Source organism: Dipteris shenzhenensis, chromosome 3 (genome assembly GCF_047967505.1).
Source record: "Dipteris shenzhenensis isolate YYH24624 ecotype China chromosome 3, Dip_SZ_1.0, whole genome shotgun sequence".
Lineage (NCBI taxonomy): Eukaryota > Viridiplantae > Streptophyta > Polypodiopsida > Gleicheniales > Dipteridaceae > Dipteris > Dipteris shenzhenensis.
The window spans coordinates 34792898-34811045 of NC_141598.1; the positions used below are offsets into that span (position 1 = coordinate 34792898).

Below are 18148 nucleotides of genomic sequence, written 5' to 3' on the forward strand. Positions count from 1 at the left end.
GAGCTCTAGAAAAGGAGCTTTCTTCTGATGCTTTGCAACATCGGAGCAAACTGTTATGAGGGAGAGATGCCCACCCCAACCTGGCAGCCCAAATATCTGACGGAGAAGCCCCTCTGTACCCAAGTGAAGCCAATATCATTACCCTACTCCGGGGTGTCATCCTCGTGAATCCAAAAACCACTGGATTTATGCCAATTAATGTGTGCACCTACAGCCGTGCAAAACAAATCCAAGGCTGTCTGGAAGGAAGTGAGTGTCCTAGGAGAGGCATCCAAAAAAATAGCCGTGTCATCTGCCAACTCACTATCTAGGAGCTCTTCTTCCTGGCGGATAGGAAGCCTCAGCCCATAAATATAAGCTTGAGATCTAATGTAGATACTCATAGCTTCCGCCACAAACAGAAAAAGAAACGGGGCAAGAGGACATCCTTGGTGGACGGATCTGGAAATCTGAAACCTGTCCACTCTTACTCCCCCAATGAGCAACTGGCTATGGGCTGATCTGTAGAGAGAGGATACTCCTCTAATCCATGCATCTGAAAAACCAAAGCGAGATAGAGTACCCTCTAAGAAATCCCATCTACTCTATCATAAGCTTTCTCAAAGTCCAAGAGTAGAGAATGGCCAATCTCTGGTGGCTCTGCATGGCCCATTCTGAGGCCTCCCAAAATGAGAAAATATTATCAAAAATACTTTTGCCATGCACAAACCCTGTCTGTGTGTCATGAATCAAATCTGGAAGAAAAACCTATACCCGCAGACTGATGGCTTTCGCTAGAATTTTGTAAAAAGTGCCCAAAAGAGTGATGGCTCTCCATTGAGACACAAGATTCCTGTTACCCCCCTTTGGGATGAGATGAATGAGACCATCTGTGAGTGAGTCCAGCATCTCACCAAAGTCCCACACGCCCTGCAGGGCTGATGTAATGTGATCACCAATCTGCTCCCAAAAAGTAATAAAAAAGGAGGGGGTAAAGTCCATATGAACCTAGGCACTTGCCCTTGTGAAGGGCAAGTAATGCAGTCTTGAATTCTGCATTGGTGAAAGGTGCATCCAGAGAAACATACATATCATCCTTCACCAATACAGGGATACACTGCCAAATAACCTCTTTGGCATCATCAATGGCATGTGTGCCTGGATCTGCAGTAAGAAGGGATGCAAAAAAATCTGAAGCTACATGCATGACAGCATCAGGATCTGACTGTAACACCCCGTCTGAGTCAACAAGCTGCAAAACACTATCTCTACTATGTCTGGCCCCATGAGTAGAGGAAAAGTGTTTGTTGACCCTGCCACCCATCTGAATCCAAAAGGATTCCCATGCATGAAAGGCATATTTTGCTCTCTGATCCAACAATGTCTGCAAATGAGCCCTTGCTGCAGCAAGGCGCTCCTGAATCCAATCATCGGTGGGCCTCTTCTGTTCTTCCCTCTGAAGGGATGCTAACTACTGGCGTATACCAATCTCACATCTGAAAATCTCACGTCTCCTAGAATCAACGACTGAATGATAATAGTCACTAATTCCGGATAAGGATGCAGCTACCTGAGATGGATGGACAGCTCCACCCTGTATGTGAGAAACCCAAATCTGTAAAATATCCTCTGTGAGGCTCTCCTCTGCATAAAAAGCATCCGAAATCCTGACACTGGCAGAGCGTCCTCTCCGATGATGCTCAAGAATATGCAACACCACTGGAAAATGATCTGAGGTGGAAACCCCAGTAGAAATGCATACAGATCCTCCTCTATCAAGTGCCCAATCGTCTACATAAAATTTGTCAATCCGTGCACGAATGGGCATGTGTATTCTCCTGTTCAACCAAGAGTACATGAGTGACTGTGGGATAATATGAAAGGCATCATCCAACCAAGTGTCTCTGCCACTGAACTGAAAGAGAAAGGCATCCCAGGCTGCCCTCTCCAAAGAATGAATTCCACCCTGTCTGCCTCCCTTTTTGTCTGAAGGCAACTCAACCATGTTGAAGTCGCCACCAATGATCCTAGAATCTGCAATGGGGGCCCAAGAGAGTAACTCCTTCCAAAAAGAGATCCGCTCCCCTCTGTTGTTGGGAGCATAAAGATTGAGAAGAACAATCTTACGCCCTCCAATCAAAATAATGATCCATTGAGCTCTAGAAGGGGAGATAATACCATGACCAGCAACCAAGGGGAGAATAGAAAGAGAGACTGAAATGCAAGGACCTCCCCTTGTGCCCATAGCAGGCGACCAGAAGGTATGTCCTGAAAGCAGTTTGCCAGACTTAGAGCAATCACTGGCATCTAGCTTGTGTTCCTGGATAAAAAGGATATCAATAGCACCTCCAGTGATGCCTGGCCAGTGATGCCTGGATGAAGTTGGTTTCGGATCAACTGCCTACGGCGACGGTGTGGAACTCCGCCTAGGCCCTGTATGTTCCAGCTGACTATCCTCATCGATAGAAGGATGCTGGGGATGGAAAGGCTTACCTGACCTAGTAGAGGAGACCAGCTTCCCCTGCGCCGAAACACTCCTACTGAGGGCAGGAAACTCAACAGGTGAAAGGATCCCCACACCTGCTGAAAGGGAGGCCCTGTCAGAAGGAATCCCAATGACCGGGACCCCTAAGGTGGAGGGCACAAACTCCTCATCATCCATGAAAGTCGCCGAATCTGCCAGTGCCGAAAAAGAATTCTTGATAAGCAAGTTTGGCCGAGGAGTGCGAAGAAGACCTGCACTCATGGAAGATGGAGGAGAAGGACCTGCCAGGCCTCTATTAGCAGAACTGGAGCTCGAGGTTGAGGAGGCCTGTGGCTGGGGTGAAGAGGAATCAAGAGCCCTCATCTATGCCTGCACTTTCTCGATTTTCCTGACTGTGGCAGGAATAGTCTACGGGGAAGAAGTACCTGTAATCCCCTCGTGGTCAAAGACCAAAGTGACTGGGGCTCATGGATCTAAAGGCCCCTCCTGATGTGGAACTGTAGTGTCTGGGGCTGCAGCAACATCCACCTCTAGAGTCTGGAAGGCGTCTGTCTGCTGAATAGGATCAAAAGTCTCCTCCTGAGGTAAGAGAGCCGCTCTGATAGCTCTCCATCGTGGTACTAGGTGTGCTGCGGGCATTGGGCACCCTGTTGCCCCTAGTGGTCTTGGGGTGCACGAAGCAGGGCGCCCTGTTGCTCTTGGTGGTCCTGGAGCGCGTGGTACACGATGCTGGGGAGGTGCAGTCATGGTAGTACATGAAGGAGCCGCACCAGAAGACCTCTTGGGTCTTTTTCTCTTCCTTGGGCAGTCTCTAGCAAAGTGCCCAAGGTGTTAGAATCCAAGAGCATGTGCCTAGCGTGCCCCCCGTCAAGACCGCTAGCACCTCACAGAAGTGCACAACCTTCATGGCCACTACGGAGGCTCTGGCATGTGTGTATGGCAGGTCCCCACCCCTGCCATAAGGCACCCTTGCCTAGCCAGCCCTCCAACCTCCACAAAAGGCAAGCTTGGGGGAATTGAAGATAGGAGGGGTAACTTGGACTATTTATGTCCCTTCATCTTCCACACACCTTTGTATGTGGGATAATTCAACCCTTTCTCCTTCTTCTTATCCCCTTTGTCCATGAGAGATTTGCACCTCCAACACCCCCCTCCAATCGATCATGGAGAGAGGTGGCCGGGGATCAGACCCGGGCTCTGATACCATGTAAGAAAATAGTATGCATGTGCCTAGCGTGCCCCCCGTCAAGACCGCTAGCACCTCACAGAAGTGCACAACCTTCATGGCCACTACGGAGGCTCTGGCATGTGTGTATGGCAGGTCCCCACCCCTGCCATAAGGCACCCTTGCCTAGCCAGCCCTCCAACCTCCACAAAAGGCAAGCTTGGGGGAATTGAAGATAGGAGGGGTAACTTGGACTATTTATGTCCCTTCATCTTCCACACACCTTTGTATGTGGGATAATTCAACCCTTTCTCCTTCTTCTTATCCCCTTTGTCCATGAGAGATTTGCACCTCCAACACAAGGGTCCTGCAAATCCTGCACTGGTCATGTCTACCTAAAATCTCGACTTTGTTGAAAGAGAGAGCCGTCTGGATGTTGAAGCATAATGTGGTCATCTGAGATGTTAGGGTCAGAGACAATGACCCTAACACGAGGCACCCCGTCTGCACTGACTGCCTTTGCCAAGGAAGAAGGCATGCCAGGAAGGGAGGGGATCTCCATGACCACTCTGAATGTGGCTCCGATAGTGGCAAGCAGTCGATGGTAGACCTGAGGAAGACCAAAAAACCTAATGAACAGTGATGTGACTTGCCTGTCCTCCTCGACCGGATCGAAGCAAAAGAAAGATCCTCCTCAAACCCAAAGCCAAGGGATTAGCTTTGAGAACAAGGGCTGTGGACTCGTGGGAGTCGAAAACCACTTGGAAGAATCCACGTCCCAAAAGTCGAATATCCTTGAGGTGAGGGGCGAGGTCTCCTGGTAACACCACCAGCATCCAGTCTCTAGCCTGTGATCTGGAAGGGTGTGACCCAAAGATGCGGGCGAAAAGTGATGTGGAACCCTCTAATTCCACATCTTTCTTGAGCTGCTGCAGCTCGTCTTCTAAAAAAATGACGGTTCTCGCGGCCGGTGGAGGTGGACGGAGATTGGCTGAATGGGGTCCATTCGGCAATCAATGTGAAAAGGCCGATTCCAACACTGAAAAAGCTCTGTCCGTGAAACTACTACCCAAGACGCCCTGAACACGGGCGTAGGAAGAAGGAGAAAGAGAGGGTAGGAGAGAGGGGAAGGGAAGGGAAAGAGAGGGGCAGGAAGAAGGAGAAAGAGAGGGGAGACAGAGGTAGGCTGAGGGGGAGGCGTGGGGAGTTGAGATAGGAAGGAAGGGGGCGGGGAGGGAGAGGGAGGAGGTTTTTTTTTTTCTTCCTTCGGGGGGGTCACCTTGGGGGGGAGAGCGTGGGGGAGGGAGGGGGGCGGGGGAGGAGAAGGGGGCGTGGGGGCTAGCAGGGGAGAGGGAGGGTGGAGGAGAAGGGGGCAGTGAGGAGGGGGAGAGTAGCGGGGGGGGAGAGGGAGGGCGAGGGAGGGGGCGGGGGAGGAGAAGGGGGTGGGGGGGCTGGCGGGGGAGAGGGAGGGCGGAGGAGAAGGGGGCAGTGGGGAGGGGGGCAGCGGGGGAGGGGAGAGGAGAAAGGGGCAACAGGGAGGGGGGTAGCAGGGGGGGCTGGCAAGGGAGAGGGATGACGGGGGAGGAGAAGGGGAGCGGGGGGGCTGACGGGTGGGGGAGAGGTTGGGCGGGGAGGGAGAGGTAGGGGGTAGTGGGGGGGGGAGAGGGAGGGCGGGGAGGAGGAAGGGGAGAGGGAGGGTGAGGGAGGAGGGAGAGGGGGCTGGCGAGAGGGGAGGGAGAGGAGGAGCAGCGAGGGGGGGGCAGCGAGGGAGAGGGAGAGGGGGCTGGCTGAGAGAGGGAGAGGGGGGGGCAGTAGCTCACGGGGAGGAGCAACAGCTCAGGAGGGGCTGGCTCAATTTTGGTCAAAGGGTGTTGAGTCATTTTCATGAGTTTAGACTAGTAGTGGTCACAAATCTAGATCTTCATGGATTTTTAAGAGTCTAGATTTGCATGATCAGATTTTTGTGAGTGTAGACCAGTGCGAAAAAGGTGCACATAGATAGGTGGCATCGTTGCAGGTAGATGAGGGTGGCGAGTTGTGGGTAGGTGACGGGTGGCGAGCTGCGGGTAGATGATAGGACAGAGTGTGAATAGTCTGATGCGAAGATGCATCATAGAGACTATGTGAAGGAGGGTAGAACTATATCTTGTGTTCAGCATTGCGGTGTTTAGAACATTAAGTTTTGATAGATTGTGTCTCATTATTACACCAATGCGGCAATCATTATGCCAGGAAAAATTTCCACGAGAGCATGACTCTACTGCAAATTCAAAATCTCACCCATAAGCATGTTGTATCACACCCCCAAAATTACCCCTGAAATAGTTCCATGATTGGCTGCATCTGATCGTGCATTGACTGAGCGAACTACTTTTGAAAAGCAAGACAAAAGAAGAAAGAGTTTAACAATTATGGAGTTAAACATCAGAAATTTTTGTGAAAGTAATTTTGCAATTTGGATTTGCTTCATTTGCGACCAATCGGCAGATCGATCACCTTACACCCGAAATCTTGCTGCTTCTATCATGAAATTCGCCAAACATACATTTTGCGATGGGCTCACCTCGCTTCCTATCTGTGAGGCCCGGATTTCTCATTGGGTGGGCATCATGGGAATACCCTCTTAGGTGAGTGAAGCAAGAACCACCTGAGCTATTGCTATTGTGGCGACAGACATATGTAGAGGTGTGTGTGAATTAGGGCCAGTGCACACGTACATTGAGATGTGCACTTGGTGCAACGTCAATATGTAATTCCTCGCGTGATTTGCTATTTGTCATTGTGAGCATTAAATGAGCCTCTATGTGAACGAGGAGAGCTTGTGTGAGCATTTCTTGAGCATCCTTGACATGTTCTCTGGTTTCTGGGAGTTGCAGAGGAAGCTCATCGGTTGAAGCCACAATCGCACACTGATGCTCAAAACTGCACCTTCAAAATTGAAGTTGCCAATTCGAGCATGGGAGGCGCTCCGCCATTTCCTTGTAGCTGCACATTTACAATCGGGTGTGGAGAGGCACAGAAAAAAAAAACAAGATTGAACCAGGTTCAATTGGCCTGGCCTATAGTTTTGCTGTCAAGATAGGATGTTCTCTCAGGTACGGAGCACTAGTGGGGGTTTTGTTATCGGAAATGTCTCACATGCATGCACAAGTGAGAGGCGGATCGGGTGACATGTGGAATGGTGTAGGTGCGAGTTATCCTGCAAAAGGGAACTCAAACAAGGTGGGGATCCCACTAAGGCCCTTCCTTTTGGAGTGACATTATAAGTCTAAGTGTAAGCTCCATAAATATTTCCAATAACTTATAAAAGCGAAACGATGGGTGTAAATTGGAAGGAAAGGAAAATAGAAAAAGCAAGTGAAGGTGAAGGAATATGGATGAGTGAAAGAGGTGTGTGGTGGAAGGACCATTAAATAAAAGTGGGGACATGCCTATTTTGGGAAGAGTAATGTCATACAAGAGACAAAGAGAGCCTCTATCTTTACTTGGCCAGCACTAGGACGTTTTTTCAAATTCTGAAATCCTATGCTTCCACATGGCACAATATACACCCTTAGATTTTTTAAATTCTGAAAGCCCAAAAGCTTTGAAAGCTCTTGAAAAGCTGCGTAGAAATCCTGTGCTTCCACATGGCACAATATACACCCTTAGATTTTTTAAATTCTGAAAGCCCAAAAGCTTTGAAAGCTTTTGAAAAGCTGCGTAAAAAGCCAAGGCAAAACCTTTAAATATAGGTGAAACGGACGAACGTAAGCCAAAAACAACGTAGATTGCTTTATGAAGGCTATTGGTTTGTGTTTGAAAAGCTGCGTAAAAAGCCAACTGCGTAAAAAGCCAAGGCAAAACCTTTAAATATAGGTGAAACGGACGAACGTAAGCCAAAAACAACGTAGATTGCTTTATGAAGGCTATTGGTTTGTGAAGAGACCCTCACGTATTGGCTTTCGAATGTTCACGTACCATCACCATCAGGTTTGCTCCTACTTATACTGAAGCTTCAATTCATATACGCCAAGTGCACGTATGTTCGAATCATATTTAAAACTCCTTAAATTCTTGCTCGCTAACCTGATCACCGAGTAACTGTCCCAATAGTAAACCTCTCTGAAACGTGCCCCGGGAACTATCACGGGCTTTGGTAGAGGCAGTAGAGTGTGCTGCTCCGGCTCTTCTTTCACGTTTGGTGCGACTTGTCTGGCGAGTTGCAACCACAAAGAGTGCACCTTCAAAGCCCACTCGCGAACTTTCGGCTCCTTCACCTTCGGTAGAAACTTTGGAGGCTCCGCCTTAAAATCAAGTGGCATGTATGCCTCAAGATCAGCTCCGGCTTCGTAGAAGTAATCGTTAATGAATTTTTGAAATGTTTCTGCATCAGACATCGATCACGTAGGAGGCATTAGAACATTAGCAGTGGAAGAAGTGCAAACAATGCATTTGCACGTGGAGTTGCATAGATTTCTCTGCATGAGAACGCAGCCACCAGAAAACATCAATATATGGGTCGAAAACCGTCGGGCGGCTGTGACACAATCGAAACGAGAATGCACGAAAGGGGTTGAAAGTACTAGTATTAGACAAAAACTGTGAGTAAACAACAACGACGCAAGCAATGCACAGCACAAATCTTCCAAGTTATTCCTGTCTTCCCAGCTGCTTGCGCGAGAGAGACAAGATGATTAAGATTGATCCAATGGCAAGAAGCTCCAAAGATGAGAAACAATTGCTGATCATGAGCTCGGACAGAGAGAGAGAGAGGAGACCTGGAGAGAAGGAGCCGTTGGGGGTGCGAGGGAGGAGGTGGAAAGCAGCGGAGGTGTGAGGGAGGGAGAAACGGAGGGGGAGGTCGACGTAAGTCTTGGGATCCAAGGAAGAGTTGAGGGAGAGGGCGGAGGATTGGATTTGTTGAAGCAAGGAGATGAGCGAGGAAGAGGGAGGGGGAGAAGGAAGGCCAGGGGATGAGCAAGAAGGTGTCACCTCGAGCTCCCTCGCCATAGCCACACTCACTTCTACAATGTCATTCAAGAACAAGGAGAAACAAAAGAAGAAGAAGAAGAAGAAGAAGGGATCCCTCCCCATACTTTTCTCTCTCTCTCTCTCTTTGCTTTCTTTTCACAAAAGTTAGCTCCTCAACCTTAGTTTTGCTCGCTCTTCCTTCTCTCTTTTGTGTTATTATATATATACCTCACCATTGAGCATCCCTTACTAGAGATGATGAAAAGCACTACTCGAACGAGACAATCGTGCAAATACTTCTCCTCCACATAGGACAAGAGCAAAACCACCTTTGGTCACCACTCTTTTACCCCTAGCCACAATCTTATAGCAACATGTAAATAGTTTGATATATCCACTTGTGAAAAGTACATTTTCAAATTTGGGAGCTCATGGGTATTTATGCCCACTTGTGAAAAGTACATTTTCAAAATTTTGGGAACTCATGGCTAGTATTTTGGCTTTCTTACCTGGTTTACATGCTTTCTCTTTCCTACTCTAGAAGAGAGCATGTAAATCATGTAACTCTAGAAGAGTGTGTCAGTAGTTGTGGAAGTACTTCATGGAGACCTGAGGACTCCATGTGTTTAATTTGTGACGTCGTTTCTGGTGCTCTACACTAAATCGTAGTCGACCGCGAGGATTTAGGCATTAGTCTCTTTTGTGCATAGGCACCCCATCTAGCTGATGATGAAGTGCAGTGAATTGCAGTGCTTTCATTCCTTAATTCGAGTTGCGCATGCATTCTCTACTATGCATAGGTACTGTGTCTACATAGTCGGCATCATCATACACGACCATAGTCTACATCTTTGATCGTTGGATTGTGTATAGCTTTTGTGCTTGAATTTATCATCTTTAGGAAATTGCACATATGCTAACCAACATATCCAAACATGCAGAACATGAGGAATGCATATTGACTAATCATGATTGTTTTTCAGATTCCAACATTCCAGCAAAGAAATAGGCGACTTCTCGTCGAGCTGTGGACATCACAAAGGATACTCCACGTAAGTGGAATGTACGGTCATTTCAATTCTGAAATGTTTCTGCACCGTCTGTTGCTCTGGTCCGCATTAATGCGCTACATCTCCAACACTGGAGGTGACTATTCGAAACGGGGGGATGGCACGTTCCCCTATGATATATAATTTTTGGAGAGACATGTGCCGGCTCTCCACCATACATTACGTATGGTTTTTTTTTTTAAAACACCTCATCTTGAGCACGCACACTTCTTCGCACATTCTGTTTCTGCAAGGAAACATTACATTTGCTTGGTTCGACCAACATACTAATCATGTCTGCAACACTTCTGTTTTCGAGATGTTTGCAGCCTCCAAACGAGTGTCTTCTCCTAAAGGTACGCACAACAAAATGTATTTGCTTGATTCAAGTTATTTTATCAATTCTTTCACCTTCTAAAGATAGAGGTTCAGTCCATTTTGTTTTTCCTGTTGCGTTTAGACAAAACCACGTGAGTGAAATTGTAGCAAAGTTTCGGATGGTTTTTATTATTAATCCTTGTAGGTGTTTGAACCCGAACATAAGACATCGATTCATGTCACGATGTAGAAATGACCACCGGAAACTCCTTCGAACATGACCATTTGTCAACGCTCAGAGTAGCCAGAGGTCGAGCTATTCAACTTGATATAACATCAAGAAAGATGTCCTTGAGGCCAGCTACGTCATCGTGGTTGACCATCGCAGATAGATACAAGCAATGGGTTAGTAATTGCGCGGCTATTTTCTCTAGCATTCAAATCTGCAGTGTCTGTGGGGCATAACCACACTACTGTCTGCAAACCAAAGGATCGTTTCTTTGCAAGGCATAGGCATCTCGAGCCACAATGCCGCACTCGGAAACATGATACTGACCACACGGACCAGTTGATCAATATGATATTGCAAAAGGTTGCGATCATCCGAGACTACCCGATGGAAGTGCCTAACATCGACCAACAAACTGTCCAAGGGCCAACATGCGCGAGGATGTTGGAAAAAATGGCTGAGTTTCGCACCGTCGCCAATGCCGCATTGACAGTAGAACAACAAAGAGTCTTCGAAAGCCTAGCTTCAACAAGCTTGGCGCTGCACGTTGTCTGTGGAACACCAGGTAGCGGCAAAAGCTTCTTGATACGGTACTATGTTTCGCATCTGGTAGCGCAAACCAAAACGGCAATACTCTGTGCATCAACAGGGGCGGCTGCGACGCGGCTGAGCGGGATTGCAACCACTGTACACTACCAATTCAAGATCCCTGTGCGTAGCAGTCAGTACCCACTGAACATCCATGAGACGGATGAGCGACACCTCGCAATCAAGGAAGCCAACGCGATCATCATTGACGAGATGTCCATGCTAACAAGGATGACTTTCGATCTAGTGGTAAGACAAATCGTCAATGTGACTAATGGCACATTGCATGAGCCATTCAGACACAAAATGCTCATATTTTTTGGTGACCTGGCACAATTACCGCCAGTCTGCAAACACCGCGAGGATCTCTACGAGCCGTGCCACATCACGTCCTCCGCGCACTGGGCTCAAGCGAAAATGTACCACATGCAATTCTCGGTGCGACATGCACGAGACATGCCGTTCCTGGCATTCTTGCATACCATAAGACTCAGGACGCCCACAACTGACGAGATTTCCGACTGTTTGGGGCAGTGCATTATCGACAAGGAAGGTGCATGCCACTTCATCAATGCCGAAACAACCATCATTTGCATGCACAGAGTTGATGTCACTACCTTCAACTTGTGGAGAAATTCAACACTCCCGAGATGATTGTGCATGTTCAAATACATAGTAACGCCACGAGCGAACCAGCGCTCAAAGAATGGTTGGAGGACAAAAGCTTCAACGAGATAGGAGAAATTTGCGTGGGGGCGAAGGCAATGATAATGGAAAACATCGACCTCGCAATAGGTGCCGCAAATGGAGCAATGTGCAAAATCAAGAGCATCAATGCAACTAGCAGGGGAGAAATCAACGGTATCACTATCATCGTGGACACAACAGTGGCCGTGCTCACATTACGATGCTCGAAGCATCAGCGAAAGGCAATAAATGGAAAATGGTTCCACAAGTCCACATTTCCACTAACCCTAGCATACGCTATCACGGGACACAAATCCCAAGGCGCAACCATATCCAACAAAGCGCTGCTCATATTTCGAGGAGTGTTTGCCCTTGGCCTAGCATACGTGATGTTGTCCAGAGTGACTGGGAGAACGAGGCTTCGCATACTACATTGCCCACATCCAGACATATTCAGACCAATTCCACGAGAGTTCTCACAGCCGACAACACAACCACGCGCATAAAGGTATTCACTACCAGAGATTGAAAAGGCAGAGACAAGTCATGAATATGTTACGTCAAACATGCGTGCAAGGAAAATGGTTTTAATATCTTGTCTGTTGTCGAGAACAGGTGCAGAGAATCAGAAAGCTCGGGACATTGTAGCATAAGACATGGACGCAGATAAGGTAAATTCCACCAGCATGAAAGAATCTTTTTTTCGTAAAGATTTAAAAAGACGGCTCATTTGAAAAGACGGTGTAATAAGTCGTGCCTACAAGCGGCTATTTGAGCTATACAAAAGCAACGCGAAGGCAACAAAACCTCCACCAGCAAAGAGGAGGTTCTTCCTAACCACAAAGCAATTCCGACTAGCAAACAATGCAGGAGAACGTCTGGGAGCTTACATCAACGGCTTCAACACGTATGCGGAACTACGCGACTTCATTGACAACTGCAATAGGCGTTTGCCAGCTAAAAGAGAGCCGGGAGGCTTGAGCTTCGCAAATGGTACGTAATGTTTCCGAAAATTAAAAAAAACCGCAACAATTGAGAAAAAGAATTAACGAGTTGCAAGAACAACAAACTCATCATGGATTGCACTTCTCCTGTAGGACTCCTCAAAGAGATCCTTGTCGAGCTTGACATTGAGTTCGATGAGACCGATAGGATGATGGAAAGTTTGGAGGGGCAAAAGCTACTAGACACGAAGATGAAAGGGATCACAGCGTATGCGTGCGAACTGCTGCATTACAGGTACAACGTATCCTTGGAGTTGCTGAGGGACACGACGCGCAATCAAGGAATGGCTATACTCGAACAATTCATGGAACAATTTGGAGGGACGCCGACACACCCAGTGACGACAATGGAGAAGCTTACGTATATTTTCGACAGGGACTTATACGAGGAGCGCTTCGGTATTGGAAACGATCCTTTAACGCCAACAGAGAAAAACCAGGGCAAGTAAATAAATGCATTCTATTATGGACCTCAAATGAAAAAAAAAAGACCGAAAACCTCGATGACTAACGTAATTGTCAATGTTGACGCAAGTACGACATTGAAAGACGCGAGCCTCGAGATGAAGGAGGAGCCTCCACTAAAGCGCCCGCGCAAGGGAATCATGCGAGCCTCATCGTCTACTGCATCACGTGCAAGCCCAACAACAGAAAATACATAGGAACCAGGACGGACCTGCCGCGGAGGATCAAACAGCACAATAAAAAACCACCGGTGAAAATGAAAGAGGACTTGTAGCGTTACAAGCCCTTCAAAGAAAATTTCGAAATCAAAGTTGGAAACAACAGACACTGTAGACAAAGCACGAACTTTAGAGCAGTACTACATAAGGAGCCACAACACAGTAGGTCCATTAGGTTACAACACGCTCGAGGGCCATCTGGCTAGAGCACGGAAGTACTATTTCCTAAAGCGCAGGAACATCATTTGACCCAAAAAATAAACATTTATGCCTTCGAAAAAAGGGATCCAATGAAGTTGCAAATGGTGCTGGAACTTTTGTCGTACATGCAATGCAGCTTTGGGTTTGGATTATTCCTGTCACAGTTGCATGCTTCTGTCTCAATTTCAATTTCATTTAATATTTATACATTTCTGAAATACATCTCCCCGTTGTTCGCTCGAAGTGGAATGACAATAGATTTGCTTACAGTGCAAAGAATAGGAATTTGTCTTCCTCCGAAAAAAAGAAAAACTACGTTTTACTGTCGACATGAACAACATAAAGTGCAAGCAGGACTGGATGATAACGAAATCTCTAGAAAAGGTTGCATGCAATTGAACATCAATCTTCTGCATCATTTCTGACAACGTGACTCATGTGAACCTCAACAAGATAGCAAAAGAGAGAAGTATTCATCAAGAGCCCAGCTGGCCAAGCAATCTAGTTAGAGAGAAATACCTAGCAAAAGACAAAACCATTTACGATTTTCACAACAAAAGACAAGAGCATTCAGGATCTCCACAAGCAAACAAAAACCTTAAACCCTGAACACAATAGAAGCTCTTAAACTACTACTAACGCACACTTAAACTCATACTAACCACAATTTGGATGGTCAAATTGACCAAATGGACTAACTTCAAAACTATGGACAAGCTCTTAAACTACTACTAACACACACTTAAACTCATACTAACCACAATGTGGATGGTGAAATTGACCAAATGAACTAAACTATGGAGGTAAAAACCAAGGCATGCGTTAGGACCGGTTGAAGGGGAAAAAAAAAAAGCCAGCAAAAATAAATTTCCCTTTGGTTGGAGTGAGTCACTTAAGACCTGGTGTGTGAAAAGGGCGGCGGAATCCAATTTGAATTTCAACGGCTATATTTCTGTGCTCCCTTTCAACATGTCTTTCTTTCTTTCTTTCTGTTTCTGTGATCCTTTGATCCATCGCAAGCTCTGTTTCTGTCTGTGATCTATCGCCATAGCCAAGCTCTTTTTCTCTCATCTATCGCCATCGCCAAGCTCTACTTGCCATCTCCATATCTTATCCTCCTCTCTGCATCGTTACCTTCTCTCCCTCTCCCTTCAACCTCCCATGGCCTTGCGCACCGGCAGACCCCGTCCCCTCCTCCAAGATGAGAACGCGGAGAACCCTCTCGTATCCGGTATGTTTCACCTTTTTTCGCCTGGATTTCCCCCCCATCTCTGCATAGAACGGACGCTCAATTGCTCTGCACTTCAGTAGAGTAGACACAAGGGTCTGATAATATAATCCAGAGCATTGCTTAGAAAAACAAATGGGGGCACGCTGAAGGTGTTTGCCGTTCTTGCCGATCCAGGAAAGGCGCCCGGTGGAAGTGGCCTCGGGGCTGGGAACAAGGGTTTGGGACTCAAACCGCTGCAGCAGCCCCTTCTCGAACGCAAAAAGCTCTCCAACATCACCAACCAGCTGAATTCGGCCAAAGGGAAGGGCGCTACAGAGAATGGAGGGGGGAAGGCAGCACCTCAAAGCTTTTCGATCAAGGTGGATGCCGAGTTCGCTCCCACGAAAGCAGGATTGCAGGATGCTTTTGCTAAAATTGCAGCCACGCCCAGAATTCCTCTCAAGAACATCACTAACGGGGGAAATCAGCGTCAGGAGCAGTCCCAGGCAGATGATTTGAAGCTTCCGAAACAGAAGGCTAACGCGGAATCTCAAAGCAAGTCCGCTGCGAAGTTCAAGTTCCCACCGAGCTCCAAATTAAATCATCTCACCGAAGAAATGAAAAAGAAAGCTGCTCTTTGGGGCGAAGAGGGAATTGAGAGAACTCATTTCACTGGAAAAGACATGGAAGAACTTCGAGAAAAAATTCAAGGCGAAGGTGCACTCTAATGAATCTCTGTAAGTTGTTACGAATTACTTAAGTTCGTGAACAGACGCGTGATGTTTGGTTCTGTGTCTCGCAGAAATCGCAAAGCGAGTTGCCATGACGTTGTCACTTCGCTCCAACATTCCTTTTCCCCGGCTACGCCCTCCCGAAGATGTGAGTCTTTGTTTCCGTTTTGTAGTAGGCCGGAAGTTTCCAGTCGTAAGTTTCCTTACATTGTCCCTACGAAGTGCCTTCACTAGCCGTTTTTCTTCACAGTATAAGTGGGAGTTCCCGGCTGTTCACGAGCTCGACCTCTTGCAAGATCTTCATGAGGATGCGGATGCAAACTACAAAGGTACTATTGTAGTGATTGATTTCGTGTGCATTCGTTGAGAATACCCAAGGAACCGCTATCCTGGCATGTATCTTGCAAGTTAACGAGTGGTTCAGAGCTTCAACTTTAGTTTGGGGGGCAATACCTCAAACCCTCAGTGCCAAGATTTAAGTCTATTTCATATTTTCTGTGCAGGTCTCGATAGGTGGAGCTCAAATAACGATGTAGACGAAACTCTGTTGGGGTACGCCGATTACTTCGCTGTCTGTTCACCGCCAAGATTCACAGAGGGCTGGCCTCAAGTCATGGACGACGCATTAGTTGAAGACATCAATAGTTGTTAGGTTCTTAGATTCTTGCTCATTACAACCTTTCTTGAGACAGGCAGAAATTGACTTCCTAAAAAGCATCATAATATCTAAATGATGCTCGCATCAGAAAATGACTCTTTTTTGGGCTCGATCATGAAACACAAGGTTTGTCTAAGTCTATGATGATTGGGACTTGCCAATGAATGTTTTCCCTCTTATGTATGAAACTGCTAATGGGGTTCACTCTCGGTTCCCTTTGAAGCTTCTCTTCTGTTTTCTCGTTTCCTACAAAAGTACAAAGTCAATTAGATGGAGAAGAAGAGCTGCATCTTCTTGTTCTACTTTTCATCCATGTGTATAATCTAGCACGAGAGTCTACTTAATCAATGAAGCACAAGGTTTTTCTATGATGATTGGGACTCGCCAATGCAGTACGAATGTGCTAACTTTAAGTTTCATCGAGAAGAAGAGCAGGGTCTGCTAATCAGGAAAACAAGTGATCATTGGTAGATCTACATTCCTGTTGGGGTTCCTTTTGAAGCTCTTCTTCTGTTTTCTCGTTTCTTAGATGCAGAAGAAAAGCTGCATACCTAGCACAAGAAACCTAGCAAGAGACCACATAATCTGCTATTTTGATTCCCCAATCTTCGTTGTTTCAAACCGAGGCTGAAAAAAAATAGCTTGCTATTATTTTCTTGCATTTCTTTCAACTGTTCTAAAAGAATTAGGGCTGCAGCGTGGATTCTATTGGAGATTTTAGGGCTATAGCTTCAAAAATTTCGTGCAGTGCTGATATCTACATACTGTTTCACATTCAAGAAATAGTATCGTGCAATGCTTAGATACTCTTTGGATTTAATATTCAAGCTCGTCAAGGTCTACGGTTGGATATATTTATTAGACGTTGTCCCACGTCTGCAACAAACTGTTTCTTGAAGCCTTGGCAGCTAGCATTGCATGCTAGCAAGATGAGTATTCTTTTGCAGTGCTTAGTGACTCATGTGTTGATTAAATCAAGTAGTTGGATACATGAAGCTTGTGAGTGTGAAATCACAGCAAAGAAGTATATTGATATAAATAAATAGATATATGTATGTATGCATGCCGCATCTCTCTCTTTCTCTCTCTCTCTCTCTCTCCTTGCTATGTCTAAAATAGTAAGAAAGAGCTCGGTACCCTTCGTAGCAATCAAGCAAACCACATAGGGGAGGTAGTCATAGCCAGTTAGCAAGAAGAGATTTCCAACAACGGAGTCAATGTAGGGGAGAACTCCATCAGTTTGCTCACATGATGAGGAGCTAGTTTTGTTGGAGCTACTTCTAGATGATACTTTGGAGGACACAATGGCACGGCATTGGAGCTTTTGTCTAGAATTGAAGTCAGGGTTGTAACAAACTGCAAGTACAAAACTTCAAGTGTCCTTCCATTATGGTCAGTTTGCCAAAAAGCTGGTGCATCTCATTCTACGTGTATATACAAAGTAGAACGAGATTATTATGTACTCTGAAAAGGATGAGATCCATGAAGACTTTAATATATACGGACCCTTGGGTCTTAAACCCTCCCATACTGAACACAACATTAACCTACAGAAATCTCTGTTCTTTTAACCACTACCTCATGGCATGACATTGCACTTAGCATCTTTTCCTTAATTTGCTACAACCACTGCAACTATATTTGCTTCCCTGCTACAACACAGCCGAATCCTAAAGCACTGCTTATCTCTAATCCTTATATCCTCTATTGATAATCATGGACAACATTTGCAAAAGCAACACTCGCAAGGAATTCTTCCTCAAACTCTACCTCAATTTATCTTTTATGTATGTATTCTGTCCTATATCTTGTTTTCCTCCTATACATAGCAATGGATACATACAATGAAATTTGGTTTGTGTAAAGTCCATATACGAAAAAAGATAAAACATCGAGCAAGGTCCCCAAGGTGGATGCACCTTGGCAACTCTCTATATGCTTGATCAGTTCATGGTTCTATTTTGTATATCATCGACCAAATGGATATCGCATTCGAAATTCAAGTAAAACATAGTATAGCTGAAGTTGTTTAATTAGGATCCAACCCGCCGCATTTTGAACAGCAAGAGAAGCTTTTTCCATGCGCACAGCAATCCAATCGAAGGCCAAAATATTAGCCTGCCATATTTCTATCAGCTTTTATTAAAGCTTGGACTTTGCAGATAATCTTTGGTATATGACGCGTGTGCAGGAAGGCCATGAGGAATT

At 46.2% G+C, this 18148-nt stretch overlaps 1 protein-coding gene across 1 annotated transcript; it reads left to right on the plus strand.

The window, feature by feature from the left end:
• Nucleotides 1-14274: 14274 nt before the first annotated feature.
• LOC147903706 (uncharacterized) lies at nt 14275-16284 on the plus strand. Its single transcript, XM_087372927.1, has 5 exons — nt 14275-14572; nt 14747-15268; nt 15354-15430; nt 15533-15611; nt 15786-16284. The coding sequence occupies exons 1-5, from the start codon at nt 14503-14505 to the stop codon at nt 15932-15934; spliced, it is 897 nt and encodes a 298-aa protein (XP_087229053.1). The 5' UTR covers nt 14275-14502; the 3' UTR covers nt 15935-16284.
• Nucleotides 16285-18148: the final 1864 nt, after the last annotated feature.